The sequence below is a fragment of the Corvus kubaryi genome, unplaced genomic scaffold (assembly GCF_017639235.1).
Source record: "Corvus kubaryi isolate FWS band 111438036 unplaced genomic scaffold, C.kubaryi_AGA036_p1.0 37201, whole genome shotgun sequence".
In the NCBI taxonomy this organism is placed as follows: Eukaryota; Metazoa; Chordata; class Aves; order Passeriformes; family Corvidae; genus Corvus; species Corvus kubaryi.
This window is the reverse complement of record NW_024581058.1, coordinates 96,894-113,746: the sequence shown is the minus strand read 5'-3', so window position 1 is coordinate 113,746 and position 16,853 is coordinate 96,894. Positions and strand designations below refer to the sequence as shown.

The 16,853-nt window shown below is 48.1% G+C and overlaps 1 protein-coding gene across 1 annotated transcript; it reads right to left on the bottom strand.

Moving 5' to 3' along the window:
* Positions 1 to 5,366: 5,366 nt before the first annotated feature.
* On the bottom strand, positions 5,367 to 14,510 carry FADS1 (fatty acid desaturase 1). Its single transcript, XM_042022369.1, has 12 exons — positions 14,255 to 14,510; positions 12,130 to 12,240; positions 11,659 to 11,856; positions 10,793 to 10,894; positions 10,533 to 10,661; positions 9,320 to 9,380; positions 9,136 to 9,212; positions 8,552 to 8,649; positions 8,136 to 8,232; positions 7,852 to 7,931; positions 7,343 to 7,468; positions 5,367 to 7,132 (listed from the first exon to the last, which is right to left on the bottom strand). The coding sequence occupies exons 1-12, from the start codon at positions 14,450 to 14,452 to the stop codon at positions 7,081 to 7,083; spliced, it is 1,329 nt and encodes a 442-aa protein (XP_041878303.1). The 5' UTR covers positions 14,453 to 14,510; the 3' UTR covers positions 5,367 to 7,080.
* Positions 14,511 to 16,853: the final 2,343 nt, after the last annotated feature.

Sequence of the window (16,853 nt, the reverse complement as noted above, 5' to 3'; positions counted from 1 at the left end):
GATAACGAGCCAGGAATGTATTGGAGTGAACAAACGTGGGGTGTCTCTGCCTGCACCCAAAGTCAGCAGTTGTGACTTCCACTGCTAACACTGTGGGTGCCAGCATCCCCCAAATTGGTGGAATTAAGTTTGGGAACTCTAAGATGATTGTCCTCTGTATTGACAGCATGTACAAATATTTATTGTCTGAATTTATTTAGCATCAGATCCCATCCAGAGGGGCCCGTAATGCCCACTGATATTCTATTAAATGAAAATCCCTTTCCAATGTGAAAGCAGAAGCTGCCTCTGCCTGTATTATCCAGGGCACCAAACAGATCCCAGAGGCACACGGAAAAGCTCAGACAGTGAAAGGCACAGTCCTGCTCACCCAGAGAAACGATTGAGAAACCTGTTAAAGTACATTTACACCACACTTGGTATTCTGCAACCACTGCCCACACACCTGCCAAAACGCCTGTCCTGCGTTCCCGGGAGCTGGTACGCGTGCACAGAGCTACTCCACAGCCCTGCTCCTGTGACTCGGAGGCTCCTTGCACAGGCACTTGACACAATTTCCCAGATTTCCACAAGGACACTACGTGACTGCTCAGCTGGCAGTTGCTGCCTCAATGCTTTTATCCCCCGTCACATAAATGTTTGCAGCTCACACTTAAGCCACTGGAGATAAATGGTCCAGAAATAAATCTGGTACTGAGATAGCCCGGAGCATCTTGGAAGTGGTTGATGACCTTAGAGGTTTTTCCAGCATCAATGATCCTACGATATTGTTTCTAAGAAAATCTTCTTCTCCAGAGAGGATCTTTAAGTTCTGAGTAAATTTGTCTTACAGGATTTTTTCTACAGGGTTTTCATGGAGCCTCCCACGTGGGAACATCTCCCAGGTGAGGCTCCTGGGAAAAACTGGCTGGTGAATCGCTACTTTACAAAGTTTAGAGTCTCACCAGAGTTGCTAGATAGAAGATAGACAATTGTGGGTTGAACAGGGCTCCAGAATTAGGTGTCAACAGTGCAGAAAGCTGGAAAAGTGTGACCTTGGATCAGCATCTACAAATACATCTGCACTTCCCTCTGGAAGCAGAGCTGATCTGAAATGTCTCTGCATCAGGAGGAAGGTAGCACCTAATTTATAGAAAATAACTTCACTTCGAAGAGTTTGTCCTCAAGGGACGCTGGAATGGAGCTCACAGCATGCTGAGCCCTTTGTGGAGGGCTCAGGGATGCTCTGCCCTACAGTGGCTCCAGGGAAATTACCTGCATCCATCCACAGTCAACACACAGGTTTCTGTGCATAAAGCCTGTTTTTCTTCCTGGATTTCATGGACTCCTTTTCAAGACTCCCTCTTCTGTGACTATGATGTGCCTCTTCCCAAACACAGCCAGGAAATAGAAATAATTAAAATTATTTTATTTCCAGCACAAAACTTAATGAGGAATCCATAATTCAGGAAAAGGCTGCATTCAGAAAGATCTTCTCAATCTTTTCAACAGACAAAAACTTTTGCAGTTGGCAAAATTTTGTTTTGGAAAGGAAGAAAAATTCCAGTAATTGATTGCTTGATAAAAGCATTAAAAGGCAGCAGGAAGAGAAAAGGACCAGGTTTTCCCTTTTTTAGTATATTCTGGGTTAATGAGACACCACCCTGCATCTCAGATGGAGCTATTTATCAGGAATATCATCTGCCATGAAATGGGAAGAGAAACCTAAAGCAAAACCAAGGGTTTTTTTCATGGACGGAGTCAAGTTTGCAATGAAGACCCTGCCTTGAGAGGTTTCGTTTGCTCAGATATATAAAATCGTCATTAATTTTGTTTCATTCCTTAATCCAGATATCAATAGTAAATTCACTTTTTTTTTTTTTTTCTCTGTGAAAGCAATCTTCACATCCTTTGCAAAAGAGAAAAAAAAACCACTTGTGAAAAGTCATGCTCTCCCTCCCAGCTTTGGGTTACATTTTATGGATAAACAGTAAAAACCCAAAATGAAGGGCCTGTTAATTAGAATGAGGGCCAAAATTAGCCTCTGTCATAAGCCCTGTGAACCTTCTCATCTAAAACTCCCCACAGAACAATAAATTGCATTAAAACATATATTATATACATTTTTTTGCAATTCCTAAGAAATAAACCCTTTGCACCCTTCAGCTTCATGGAAGTCAGAATCCCAGGGGCTCTTTTGTGGCTTTAAGATCTAAATTAAGCTGATCTAAAGTTATAAATTCTGTAATTCTCCTCTCCCAAGTGCTCTGTATTGTTACAAAGACACAACACGATCCAAGATAGAATTGTTAAATGCCTGTAACAAACCCATTTTGTTTTCTCACTGCTGCATATTTGGGGTTGTTTTTTTCAGACCAGGCAGCATTTTTGTTGCATTTTCTGTGCCCAGTGCAGAGCATCCACTGCTGACAAATTCCTAAATGCTCTGCCTGCCTGAAATTGGGCATCCACAGAAGAAAAACTCCACAAAAGGTGCCCATGCTTGAAAGTTTGGTTTAATATGTGGCTTGTGCGACCCTAATTTGGAACAAAGTGGCCTAAGCCAGGATTCAAACACCCACTGTGGTTCCACAACCTCCACACAGAGCACCTTCCTCCGTCCGGCCTTCCCGTGGGCCCTGGGCCGCCTTCAACCTCTGCAATAAATGTGGCACAGCCTGCAGCAAGATTTGGCCACAATTCCTTCCCTGGCCTTCACCATCTGCCTCTGTCCTTCCTCAGCCACCTGTTTTGGGGTATATTCTTAGGGCAACGTAAACATTTTGCCTCAGAGATGTCCCTCATCCTTAAACTTCTACATCCTACCCTGCCCACAAGGGCACCACTCGTAGTTTTTGTATTTTGCTACTTGTTTTCTTTTCCAAAATTTAATTTTTCTTTAACACTTTAGCAACTCTTAACTCGTAGTTCCATGCCCTTTTCACTATTCTTTACATTCCGAATCTGCCTCACAGGTTGTCCCTCATCCCTCCAAAATGGTCTCATGAGTTTGTTTCTCCCTTCTTTGCTAGGGATTTAAGTCCCGTAAGTTCATACTTATTCCTTTATTTTGGTAACTTTGGAATATTTGCTGAAGACAGAAATATCTGTGGCTTTCTAGCCTCACATGTTTCTGATCTTCCTCCTGGATGAGGGGAGAAGAGGGAATAAAACAAAAAAAAAAGTCAAAACCTGAGCTCATTGCAGTCATTTTACTTGGGCAGCATCCAGCATTTCTTACCTCACCTTGTTTCTTTTTCCTAACTGACTGGGGGAGGATCCTGGAAAGGAATTCAGGCTCACTTGTTAGAACACTGGCATCCCTTCTTGCCAGAAGAAGTTATCATTCTATCTTGGTCTGCAGCTAAATGATGGTTCAGTGTTCATCCCAAAAGGTCCATTATGCAGGAGGTGACCTAATTAGGATAATACTGCCCACAGGGCTGCCCTCATCTCTTCCTGAGTCAAAGCAAACATTATACAAGGAGTTATCATCTAGAAAATTGAGTTATTCTTGAATTTTTGTATTTCCCTTTGAGGACAATCTACCACCACTCCTGCTAATTGCACTAATTAACTTTGGTGCTAAGAATTTGCACTTACCCTGTATCTTGAACTGCTATTGATCCACACTTCAGCTGCTGAATATTTCTTTATTACTGACAGATTGAAGTATTCTCTGCTCAAAAACTTCTTGTTTTATGATCAAGTCACTGCTTCTTCTTTTATTGGGCTCAGGGAGCTCTGACAATTTTATCCTCTCACAAAAAAGAATCACCAAACTGACAAGAGCCTAAATGATGAGCTGCAAAAATCAAAAGGCCAGGGTGGTTCTTGTGAGCAAAGCCAAGGGAGATTACTATGGATCAGTCAGACCTTTGGAAATTTTGCCTAAGGGGCACCATCACAACCAGCATGTCATATAAGCTGTCATGGGTGTATAATTTCTTGCTGCTGTTTCAAAACTTTTCCTGGTGGAAATTCCTCCCCATTTTCTCGACACTTAATACCAGTCCCTGCAGAAGATGCAAATCACAGAGAAACCTCTTCCAGTGTGATCCTCTTTCCTTCCCACCCATGAGCAGCGTTGCACTACTGCACTTGTCCTCTACACCTGACCTGTTAGGAAATGTCTTTTATATTCCTTATAAGAGAATCTTGGGAAGCAGCAAATCCTCCCGTTTATGAGTGACTCGGCTGCATTCACCATCTATCCTGTGTGGATCTACAACCAGCTTGATTCCTCATGCTTTTCTAAAGGTGGGGAGAATTCCATAAAGAACGCCAATCCCCTCTTCAGGAATTTGGGTAGTGGATGCAAACACATCCACAAGTTGGGCAAGGACTACAAATCCGCACCATTAACGAGTCCAAGTGAGTGGGTATTGGGAAGTGGAAAACTACAGCATCTTCCTCTTTCAGCTGCCCCATCACCCTTAACTGTCTGAACATCCCCCTGCCATTTTGATAATTCCAGCTGCTCCATTGCAGATGTTCCTTCCTGATCTGGAAAAAGTGATTTATTCCAGGTTGGAGCCACCTCTTTGTCCGATGATGTTCCACTTAACTGGATCACCTTCAAAGCCTTGTGAACCTCTGACATCTTCAGGAACTATATCCTCTTCCACCTGCCATGGGCAGGGACACCTTCCACTAGCCCAGGTTGCTCCAAGCCCCATCCAGCCTGGCCTTGGACACTTCCAGGGATGGGGCAGCCCCAGCTTCTCTGGGCACCCTGTGCCAGGGCCTCCTCACTCTCACAGGGAAGAATTTCTTCCCAATATCCCATCTAAACCTCCATTCTTTCAGTTTGAAGCCATTTCCCCTTGTCCTGTCACTCCATGCCCTTGCCAACTCTCTCATGACCGGATCCTTCCCTTCTGATCTTCTGGGATGTCCTCCTCCCCTTCTGATGTCTGACTGCCACCCTGTGGCTATTCCACAACGCTCAGGTTCCTCTTTTAAGGCTAAAGGGTTTCCACTAGATGGCGAAGTTGGGGCTGGTGTTCCTCCAAGAAGGTGTATTTCAGTGTATATCTTGAGCCTGGAAAAAACTCTCTGGAGAGCTCTTCTCGAGGCTGGAAAACTTCCAGCAAACTCAGCACATTCATATCTGGTTATGCTGAGTCAGGTCCCTTTCAGTCCTACCCTTCAGGATTGTGAATCTGCCCATCTGTGTTGTTTTTCCTGGTTATCCAGGAATTTGGTTTATTGCATTGTGGATGTTTCCTCTTTATTGTGGCAGAGAAAACACAGGAGAAGCACACTCTGGAGAAAGAGGTTTATGATGGTTCTCTCTCTGCAGCTGTGGACAGGCAAAATTTGTTCCACCTTTCACAGTGTGAAGCCTCTTGCACAGATGTATTTTACTCTGATGACAGCAAAAATTGGTAAGATAAGGAATTTTATTAATAGACTTTCCTCCATCCACAGTTGTAATAAAGAGGGAAAGAAATGGAGCAGGAAAAAAACAAGGTAAAACAATAACTAAGGCCCACTTTCGTTATGGTCTTAATCAACAGGTATTTAACGATTGTTTTATTATTCCCATTACACTTTTATCCTGTGCTTAACACTCTTGGCCTGGGAAGATGCATTCCTTCCATTCTCTCAACACCTCATGCTCATTTTGGATGTTGGATGGAAAAAATTCCTCAAAATCAACCCATCCTTTCTGGCTACTAATCCACCTGTCCCTGGGGGACCAGGGTGATGGAGCATCTTCTTTAGTGATGTGGCAGATGCTCCATCCTGGTTTGGCATCTGTAATGCTGGGGCAGTAAATTAAAAGACTCCCATGAAAGGCAGCAAGACTATTCCAAAAAATCCCACAGGACTGGGGTGTGTTTGGAAGGCACATCATCAAAGAGAGGGAGACCAGCAATGTTTTGGCTGAGGTGTGCCTGTGGATATGCAGCTGAATGAAAAGTTAAACACTTTTAAACAGCACTCTGGCCCCCAACAGCTTTCTAACTTCCTTAGATTTGTGTGCAGCTCAGGCAGGAATGCCTCACTCTCCATGGGCCAGGAGTCAGGAATTCTCTCCTTGCAACAAATCACCCAGAGGTTCAAAAAAACCCAAAGCTTCAGGCAATCACAGTGTGATTATGTTCACCCTTCACACAGAACCACTGTAGAACAGTTTGGGTTGGAAGGGACCTTAAAGCTCAGCTCATTCCACCCCCTGCCCTGGTTTACTGTATTCCACTACACCAGGTTGCTCCAAGCCCCATCCAACCTGGCCTGGAATGCTTTTGCTTCCTTAGTCACCCTTGTAGGGATCCTGAGAATGGATGTGACAGGTTCCTCTCTCTTCTGACTCTCAGTAATGGCTTCATAACATTTGAAAGTCTGGCACTGTGGAAACCACTTGCAGATCCCTCACGGAATGTCACCAGTGGACAAATAACCCAGAGGCTTCCAGAGGAGATGTGCAGGGCAGCATTCCCACAGAATACAACATGTGGAAAAACTTCCACTTTCCCGTTTCCCTACCTCAGGTAGGGCTCTAACTAGATCCTGCTCCTAGGGAACTGCTGCCTGCACCTCCCCACCTCACCCATGTAATGTACAAATTGGTCTGGGAGCTCCCTATCACAAACAGGGAGTTGAAAATACTGAACCTACCCCATTCCCTCGAGTTTCCACATTTCCCTAATTCCCACATTCCTTGATTTCATGCTGTCCCTACTTTCTTACTACACTCACAACAAGAGCCACCACCAAAAAGCCTATGTTAGATAAGAAGCTTTCCTCCTATATACTCAGCAAATGAAGGATCAGCAGATGGAAAGGAATCTGTTCCCAGTCCCAAAGCTCACCCCAGCTCGGTGGGACACAACCTCCTCCATCCAGCTTTTCCCCAGAACTCAGCACCAGAGAAGAGGAATGAAAGAAGCACAAGAAAAAATTAAGAGTACATCTTAAAAAAAAAAAAAAAAAAAAAAGGAAAATTCATATTAATTACATTCATCCATGGAATTAAGCAGCACCACCTCCCCACCTCTGGCTTAGCCAGCTCTCCTCAGTGCAGGATCTTCAGGGTGACCACCACAGGAGGCAGCGAGGCTGGGGAATTCCTCTGCAGGGATCCACTGCTGCTTATTTATGTAGATAGGCATCGAGCCAGAGCTCCCCCGAATCTTTCAAAGAGCTGCCAAGAGAGAAACAAGGGAATGAACCCCATGTTCCATCCAGAGCCTCGTGGGGAGAATTCCCATCTACAGACGAAGCAAAGGAGATCATGGAGTGGTCTGGGTCAGAAGGGACCTTTAGAGGCTTCCCCTCCCCTTCCACGTCCCTCTCATTTCTTCCACAGCACTGGAAAACCCTGGGCTTGGGAACGCAGTGGGTCAGTACTCACTGCACGATGTCTGCGAAGGCCGTGAGCAGAGGCTTGCACTGGTACTCAATGCCATGCTTGGCACACAGGGACTTCACCAGAGGGGCCACCTTCCAGTAGTTGTGCCGTGGCATTGTAGGGAAAAGGCTGTGGGAAAAGGAGACGGTGATTCAATGGCATCCATCAGCACCGCACGGAATTCCGGCCCCTCTGCTGTGCCTAATTCTGGGAGTGCCCCAAGCTCCCCTTGTGCCACAGCCATGGCAGCTCTGTGATGGTCCCTCTCGTGTCCCTTCAGTGTCTGTGCTGGGAATTCCCACCCCTGTGCCAAGCAACTCAGATCTGAAGTGCTGCTGGTGCTCCAGAAATTCTCTTTTCCGAGTTCCCGTTCCATCCTCACACAAAGAGCACAAAATGAACCCACGTTATCTTTTGTTCTTGTCTCAGCTGACAGAGGGACCTTGCAGGCTCTTCAGCCCTGGTGTAACTAGCACTCCTTGGAACTATTCCCAACCCCTGTTTCCACTCACTGGTGCTCGATCTGGAAGTTCAGGTGGCCACTGAACCAGTCATTGAAGAAGGACTGATGAACGTTGCAGGTTGCCTGGAGCTGAGAGATAAAATAAAGAAGTCCTGTTTTAAGTGTTATTTTAGCAATGCCCCTTCTCAAACACAGGTTTCTCATCCCCACAGGAATTCTGGCTGGACACAACAGCTCCAGCAGTTATTTCCAGCCAACACAGGGTGGCCAGGCTAAGACAGATGGACTTTGCATGCCCAGAACTGTCACAGAGCTCCATCAATAAGGTCTCACCTGGGTAGAGAACCAGTCCACGTTCTTATCGTAATCGATGTGCATGGGGATGTGATTCATTTGTGTGACCCAGACAAACCAGTTGCTCTCTATAAACCTGTGCAAACACAAAAACCCATCACAGACCACACACCCACGATGCAACAAGCCACTACACAACACTTGTGCACACACCAGTTGGTTGTTGCCTGACAAAGTGAACACCAGGAGCCCCAAACATCTGATCAGATCAGACCTACACACAACTTCCACCTCCTGCAGCCTGACAGGAAACCACCCCTGCCCCACTGAAAGTATCGGGAGAGAGAACAACAGGGAGTGATGAGAAAAATAACCAGGAGGCTGGAGAAAAGCTGACACAAAAGATTGGTATAAAGTGGGCAGAGAAAATGTTGGAATTACAAGCTGGATGATACCTGACTAACAGGTGGAGCCCCAGGGTACCCTTCACCCCCAGGAAGGGCAAGTAGGTGAGGAAGAATCGGATGTAGAAGGACATCATCCAGGCCAGATCCTGTAGCAAAAGGGACAGGGAAAACTTCATTAAGAAGAAGAAGAATTTCTGGGTTCTGAATTTACCATTCCTTCCTTTAAAACCTCCCTCAGGAACTTCTACTGATTGATTTTTCCTCCCCAGCCTCATCACAAAGCAACCTGGCACAAGCCATTCCTGTGCTCAGGAATTATCCTGGTTCCATGGGCCCAGCAGAGGGCAAACAGCAGACAGGACACACTCTAAAGCACCATGTTAACCTCTGGATCTAAAGAGGAACCAAGCAGTGAGAAAACCAAAGCCCAGAACACCAGAGAACATTTTTGTTACCTCGCGGATCTTCCACAGAAAAAGGCCCTTTAGCAAGCACCACTTCCCCAATCTACACCCACATCCTTTGCTGCAGAGAGACACACACAACCCCAAAGTTCCTCCCAGTAAATCTGGCACTGGAATTCATCCCCAAACCCAGGAGAAGCCCCCCCTGGCCCCGTGGAGCTGACTCACCACCCACTGCTTCCGCTGCACAGCGAAGTAGAAGATGTACCACTGGAAGTAAAGGGGCACCAGCGCCGGGGGACCGACTGGAGGGACAAACAGAGCCATGAATTATCCCAACAGGATGGGATGGGGTGGGAAAAGGGGCAGAGTGACTGCTGCCCATGGAACTGCGGAGGGGGAGGTTACTCACTGATGAAGAAGTACTTGTGCTGGTGGTTGTACGGCATGAATTTCTTCTTCTGCACACCAAGCTGTTAAAATACACAAATTACTCAGGCCCTGAAGACACCTGTGCACGCACTCCTAAACTTCCAGGAGATGTCCAGTCCAACCAAGCCAGCATCCACCGTCCCCTGGAACCTCAGCCTGGATGAGTTTTCACCCTGCCCTGGGTGCAGGAGGGGCTGGGCAGTGCCTTGCACACACACACAGTGACCTGCACAGGAAGCTCTGCCCCTACAGAGGGCACAAGCTGCCTAAAAATGCTGAAATTGAAACCCACACAAACAGTTTGCTGACAAAGCAGAGCTTCAGAATCAAAAAAACCCCCCAAGCTATGGTACTGTTATGATACTGTTAGTAAAGATGATGGTGTGTGGAACTCCCACCTCCTTGCAATTAGTCTGGGAAACAGAGAAATGAGCATCTAGACATGAAACTGTGTCCACAGGAATGATGGTGAACAGATCATCTTCCCTCTGAGGCTGCTCATTTTTCAGTGTTTGCTGTATAAACATAACAGATCAAGCCACTGGCTTCCTTGAGGAATGCCATTATATCCCTGTACATGTTCAAACTAATTCCCAACAGCCCATCCCTTAATTTCAATGCAAATCAGAGCGTTTAAAGTGACACTACAAATGTACATAACTTTTTTTTAAAGGACAGCAAATGCTAAAGCCACTCAATTAACTTTCACAGCTGTACCAGAAATAGAGCTGGACTCTAGATGGGAGCCACTCTGACACCCACTGCCAGGCTGAGACCACCAAAATAGCTTCTTTGATCAGGAATTGTAAGAGTTCCAGGCAGCCCTGGCTTGTCACCTGCTGCTTCCATCCCCAGATCACTACAGTTAGTCACACTGATCTTGGTAAAAGAGAACAGCTTGTAATTCTGATCTTCATAAAACTGCAAGTGTCTCATCAACGGAAATAGGAACTTGTAATCATGGCAAATATTTCATTCTTATCTCCCAACACTGCAAAAATAACTTTGAGTGAGATTTTAAGAACCTAAAGATCTCAGAATTACTAGAATGTTACTGAGGAATATTAGGACTAGTGGAAGGCAAAGCAGCACTATATAAAATCAAACTAATTGGTGTCCAGTCTCCAAGCTCTCTGCAGCTTCCCAAATTTGAGCCCTCCTGCTGCTGCCTCCCAGCTTCCCTCAGGTCTCACCTCCACAGAGAGGGTTTTCCCCAAAGCAAAGAACAAGGGGTGCATGTTGACATCGGGATCCTTCCGGAAGCAGTTGGGTTTGGCGTGGTGCTGGAAGTGGAGGTGATTCCACCAACTGGCCGGGGCTCCCTGTGGGAAGGGAGGAGAAGAAAATGCCCTGAAGAAGGTGGATCTTCTGCCCTTAGTTCTCTCCTTATCCTGGGATTGGTTCTGGCTGCAGAGCAGGGCTCTGGCAGCCCCTCCCCACACCCAGTGTCCACCTTGAGATGGCCGATGACGAACTTGTGCACCCAGTGGTTCCACCTGGACTTGCTGAAGACTGACAGGTGTCCAAAATCATGCTGGAGCCAGCCAGCCTGGGCCTGGAATTAAGAAAACAACAGTGCTGCTGGGAAAAAGAACTGCCTGGAGGATCTGTGACTGAAAAGGGCTTTCTTCTCCCACTCCCACGCTCCTCACAATGTATCCCTGGATAGCAAGAGCACTTCCACTGCCAGGTCCCAATCCAAACTCTCCTTTTTCACTACACACCACTGCACTCCAGACTCTGCCTAATGACTTTTAGTCCTGGACCGTTGTTTCCATGAGGAAGGAAAGAAAAAATAATGGGAAAAAAACGACCATGCAGCTGAGAACCAGCATTTATTCCCTCACAAAACTGCTCTGAAATCGGCAACAAAGTCTCCTTTAAGGAGCAGCTTGCTGCTGCCTCCTCTGAGTACTTGTAATTCCAAGGGGATCTGCTGGCCACGGGAGGAATAGCTGGGGCTTTGAGAGCTGCTCTGCCCTCTCCTCTAACTCCCTGCAAGTTCCCATGGGAACACGGTGGCTTGGCCCCTGCACACAGCCTTGGAGTTCTGGCACCGCGGAGCTCAGGAGCGGGGCATGGCTTTCATGGTGTGGGGAAGGCTGGAATAAGGAAGGCTTTGATGGAACATGGGGAGGGAAAAGCGAGGCAAAGCCTGCTCTACCACAGCAGCATGTGTAGTTTTGCCCTTTTGGGGGAATCCAGAGAGAAGCAGGATTTGGGGAAGCCCATGATGATAAAATTTCTCTCCTGCTTACGGCAACGAGCACCTAAGCCCCAAGTTCGGCTTTTCGAGGCTTATTATATGTAGTTGCTCACCTGGACAGTGCCCAGAAGCACTGCAGAGAAGAGGAAAGGCACCAAGGATGCTCCAAAATACCAGATGATAAGCCAGGCTGCAACATCCAGCACCAAGATGTGGCAGAGATAGAGGAAGAAAAAGGCGTGATTGGGCTGGAGAAGCCCCATCTTCTCCACGGTTGCACGGAGCTCACGGAAATCTTCCACCAGCTTTTTCTGTGGGGACACCCAAAAGCATCCACTGGTTGGAAAACACCTCAGAACACGAAGAGGAGCATAGTTTTCCCTCTCAGGGATGAAAAGGGGGAAAGCTGAGGGTCACCTGGAGACAAATCTTTGCTAAAACTACAAATGATGACATGAAATGGAGCTTCAGCCGAGAGTGATTCCAGGAGACTCTACGATGTTAGGTACAGGGAATTTTGTCTGCCAGTAGGAGAAGTTAAACAGTGCAATTTCACCCCAAATACCAAGTTTTTAAGCTCTTACATTCTTGCTGGGCTCAAAGCTGGGCTGATCTGGTGCCAGTTCCCCAATCAGGAGAGGGCTCATGTACTTCCTTACCAGTGCCTTGTCAAGATGAAAAGCAATGAAAGGATCCTGAAACACAGACAGAGGAACAGGATGGAGGAAAACCAGGTGGCAGCAAAAGAAATCTATTCCATGACATGCTGGACCATTCAAAAGACCCCTGTTAGGGAAATCAGTTACTTTTATTATTTAAATGTAATGTCAATCTCCATGGCAAGCAGGTGAAAAAACCCACGAGTGGCTGTTATCACCACAGATTCTGTCCCTGTATTTAAATTACAAATTCCCTGGGCACTTTGGCATTTAATTCCTGATCTCCCACTTACCTCCTTTTCCACATTTCTGTCCTGATGCCCAAATTAGCATATTTTGACAATCTCCCTCAGCCTAAGGATGTGGGGCGTTTTTAATTTTCTGGGACAGTATTTGCTTGCTGGGCATCAGTTTGGAAGATTCCTGCACCATGCATTGCTTATCACTATAATTACTAGGCCATCATTGTGTGCTTTTAAAATAAAATGTGCTTTTAAAAGATCTCTGGTCAGGAAAGGGGTTAAAAAACTGGCTGATGTTGCCAGCTCTGGGTCAGCTGTAGCATCCTCCCTGCTCAGGGTCACTGAATAAAGGAGGGAAGGAGAGAGGGGACCCAGCACTTGCATTTTCTCATTGGAAAAGGGGGGAAAAAACAGGGAGGAGTATGTGGGCAGAGCAGGGGAGGATGGTACCACACACTTAAACCAATCCTTTCCATGGAGGTTGTACAACCTGGGAGTGCAATCCCAGCTTGCAGGGGGTCAGGGGATGGCTGACTGCACCTTCTAGAAATCACACAGCAAACCAGGGAAGTTCTTCCTTTACTTCCCATTTTCCCCCGGTTTTGAGGAGTCTCATTCTTTTGATCCCCGGGGACAAAACCACTGGAAAAATAAAACTTGGCAGGGGGTTCTGAGCGGTCAGCAGTTCAACTGCAGCCGGCAGTGGCACTGATATCATCACCTAAAGAATGCAGCTGGCTGCAATCCCACCATCCAGCCCGGCTCACACCATGGGCTAACCCTTTTCTGGTCACAGGAACACAGAATGTTTGGGTGGGAAAGGCCCTTCAAAGCTCATCTCTTTCCCCCCTGCCACGGACACCTTCCACTAGCCCAGGCTGCTCCACGCTCCATCCAACCTGGCCTGGAACATTCGCAGGGATGGGGGGCTCCACCACTTTTCCGGGCAACCTGTGCCAGTGATGGGGCTTTGAAAACGCACGTGTGCACCCTGCCCTCACGAAATGTTGCAAATTCACTTATTATTTTTGGCTTTAAATGATATTCATACGATGGGATCTGCACGTGGAGATCTCAAATTCCATCCTGACCGAAACACAGTCCATCAACACCATCCTAGAAGTAGATTCACACCCCATACCCACTCTTGGGTCCAAACACACGCATTTGAAGAAATTCATGGAAAAGGCACAAGCAGACAAAGGAAGGAAACACCACTGGCAAAACCACCCCACACCCAACCCGAACAGCATTTACTCCGCTCTGCAACAGCCGCTGGCACTGAGACGGGAATGATTAATTTCTTTTGCGTGACTGAAATACGAGTTTCAGTCATTTTTTGCTCGAGTGCCATCTCTTGGGTTCGGGAAGTTCGAGGAGGGCGAAGGCGCCCCAGCACTTGCGAACAACAGCTCTGCCACCGCGACACCCGCGTGCGCCGCACGGGAGGCAGCTCCCGATATTCCTACGTGTGCAGAAATCACCGACCGGTTTGGGTTGGTTTTGGCTTTTTTTTCTTCCCCCGTAGCGGTTTTTAGCCATTCCATCAGCAACGCTTCCTCGTAACAAACAATCCCGAACAATCCCCGGCGGAGCGTGCGCTCCGTGTATTCCCTCGCGCACGGCTCCCAGCGTACGCGCGGGTGTCACAGCCGAGCATCCAAACGTGCCACACGCGGGCTCCCTGCCGCGTCCCTATCCCGAGGGATGCTCCTCCGCGCTCAGCTCTCATCCATCCATCCATCCATCCATCCATCCATCCATCCATCCATCCCTCCCTGCCTGCCCGGGCTGCCGGGGCCGCTCACCGTGGCGTCCTGCCCGGCGTAGTGGCTGATGACCCGCGAGCCCCCCGGGTGTCTCCGGCAGAAGTGGCTGATGTCGTACACCTTCCTGTCGATCACCAGCCAGCGCTCCTGCGGCGCCGGCCCCCGCCCGCTCCGCTGCCCGATCTCCTCCCAGGTGAAGCGCCGCATCCCCCCCCGGCCGGGCTCCGAGCCCTCCATGGCCGGGATCGCCTCGCCCGGGCTCGGCTCGGCCCGGCTCCGCCTCCCCGGGGCCTCCCCACCCACCCCGGTCCTCCCCGCCCACTGGGCTGCGCTCGCCGTGCGCCCGCCCTCGGGGCCGGGAAGGGTGGCCGGGAGGCGGGCGTGTTCGGGGATGGACAGCACGGGACAGGAGGAAACTCGGGCTGTCCGGGCTGGGATGCTTCCCGGAATCATTTCGTTTGGAAAAGCCCGCTGAGAGCAGCGAGTACCCCAGCACTGCCAAGCCCGTCCGTCACAGAATCACGGGATCGTTCGGGTTGGAAGGGAGTTCTGGAGATCATCCAGCCCAACCCCCTGGCAAGGCAGGGTCACCTGGAGCAGGTGACACAGGAGTGCATGCAGGTGGGTTTGGAGACTCCAAAGAGGGAGACGCCGAGACGCCACACCCTCACGGAGGTCCCTGAGCAGCCTGTCCCGGTGCCCTGCCGTCCTCAATGTGCAGGTTCCTCACGTTCAGGTGAAACTTGTGGAGTTTTAATTTATGGCCTTTGCTGCTCGTCCTGTTGCTGGGCACGACGAAAACGTGTCCCCAAGTGCCACATGCACACGGCTTTTAAATCCCCCCAGCTGATTCCACCACTGCCCTGGACAGTCTGGTCCAGGGCTTGCCAACCCTTGACAACAATTTTCCCTCATACCCAACTTAAAACCTCCCCTGGCACAACTTGAGGCTGTTTCCTCTTGTCCTGTCACTTGTTGCCTGGGGGAACAGACCGACCCCCACCTGGCTCCACTGTCCTTCCAGGGAGTTTCCCTTCCCCACGCTCAAGTTCCTTCTTTTGAACCACTTTTACAACCTGTTTCTCCTTATTTCTGGGCTGATTGTGACTTATCTTCCCTGCCCTTTGTTCTGCTTCCCCTTTCCAGCAGATCTCTGCCTCTCTTCCATCTGTTCTGCCTCTCCCTTCCAGCTGCCTCAGCCTCTCCTGTTCCTAGGGCTCCTTTTGGCTGCTCGTGCCTGGATATGCAGCCAGAGGGAGGGAAGGTGTTGCCACAAGGTAAATCACATCAAAACCCTGCAGACGATTCTTCAGACAGCAGAATAGCGCCGGAAGAGTGAATGACGCTAAAACAGACCAATCCATCTGTGTGGGACTTCATCTACATGAGTTACAAATTAAAATTCCTCTCCCCACACTCATCTCCCTTTCCACGGCAGCACCCTGAACTCTTCGTTATTGATCCCGCATTTCTTTGTTTCCATTCACACCTTCCAACCTGACCTAGTTACAGCAATTCCAGTTGAAGGTAACCATAGAAACAAAGAGCCACCAGGCTGCATCCCCTCGCGTTCTGAGCATCACCTGATGGCTCCATCACATCTTGATATTCTCTGCCTGCAGAACACTGGATCGGAGGTTTTTATTTCCCTCCCTTCAGCAATTCATAGTAATAAACATTAATAGATGTTTAGCATCTTTTTTAAATGCAACAGTTAGAACAGTGCAGCCATTATTTCAAATTCCATTTTTTCCCCATTATCAATTGCACAACAGAATATTTATCCTAAATTTAGTTGACATTTATGACCTTTTATCATGAATCCGGGGGACACACAAAGATCAGTTTTCTTTTTCCTATGCACTACCTTAAAAGCAAATAAATTCCATCTTTCTACACGAGTTAAACCTTTGGAAACTTGCTTTGAGGGATCTTAACAGGCAAAAAGCACCACTAAACTTGATTAAATCCACTGTTGTTCCGTTCATGTGCCTCCTCTGGTTTCAGCAGCTATAAGGGATGTTAACACCTTATAAACACATTTTCCCAGACAAATTATACAACAGCCCTTGGAATTCCCTTCCAAGCTCCTTCTGACATGAAACCCCTGGCTGTGGTTGTTTTCCCTCTAGCAGATGATTCAAGACAAGCCATGGAAGCTCCTGGAATCACCCAGCCCCAAGCAGTGAAGGTTTCTGTGTCCTGCCAATTGCCAGCAGTGCTTGTTTCCCTTGCCGCACTCGGGATCTCAATGGGTGTCTCAGAGAGAAGAGCGGGACTTTTGTCATAAAAACTGCCAGGGGAAAAAAAATCAGCTGCTGTTAGAGACTCACCAGCATCCCACATCCAGCTGGGACTCCTGGCATCCATCCCTGGATGGATCACAATTAACCAGGTAAAACATGTCCTTCAGTGCCCTGACTCCTTGTTTCCCCTTCACTGTTTCCATCTCCATATCTGCTGTCACCATCTCGATGTGAGCCAGCGCCCCAGGCTACCAGGAACCACCAAAAATCCGAGGGGAGGGAAGAGATGCTCTTTGGTTCCCTCTTCTGATCTGCCTGCAGATCTGGTGACTGGGGATCACCAGAATTTGGAGAAAATATATTAAAATTCCTTATTTCGCTACCATGATTTG

What these genes read in the sequence shown, in the direction of transcription:
- FADS1 (XM_042022369.1), bottom strand. Translation starts at nt 14,452, where the DNA reads ATGGAGGGCTCGGAGCCCGGCCGGGGGGGGATGCGGCGCTTCACCTGG. An exon ending in TGCAGCGGAAGCAGTGGGTG is followed by an intron (nt 8,650 to 9,135) that starts GTGAGTCAGCTC and finishes CTTTTGCTACAG; the next exon opens with GATCTGGCCTGGATGATGTC. An exon ending in GCCTTCGCAGACATCGTGCA is followed by an intron (nt 7,133 to 7,342) that starts GTGAGTACTGAC and finishes CTCTCTTGGCAG; the next exon opens with CTCTTTGAAAGATTCGGGGG.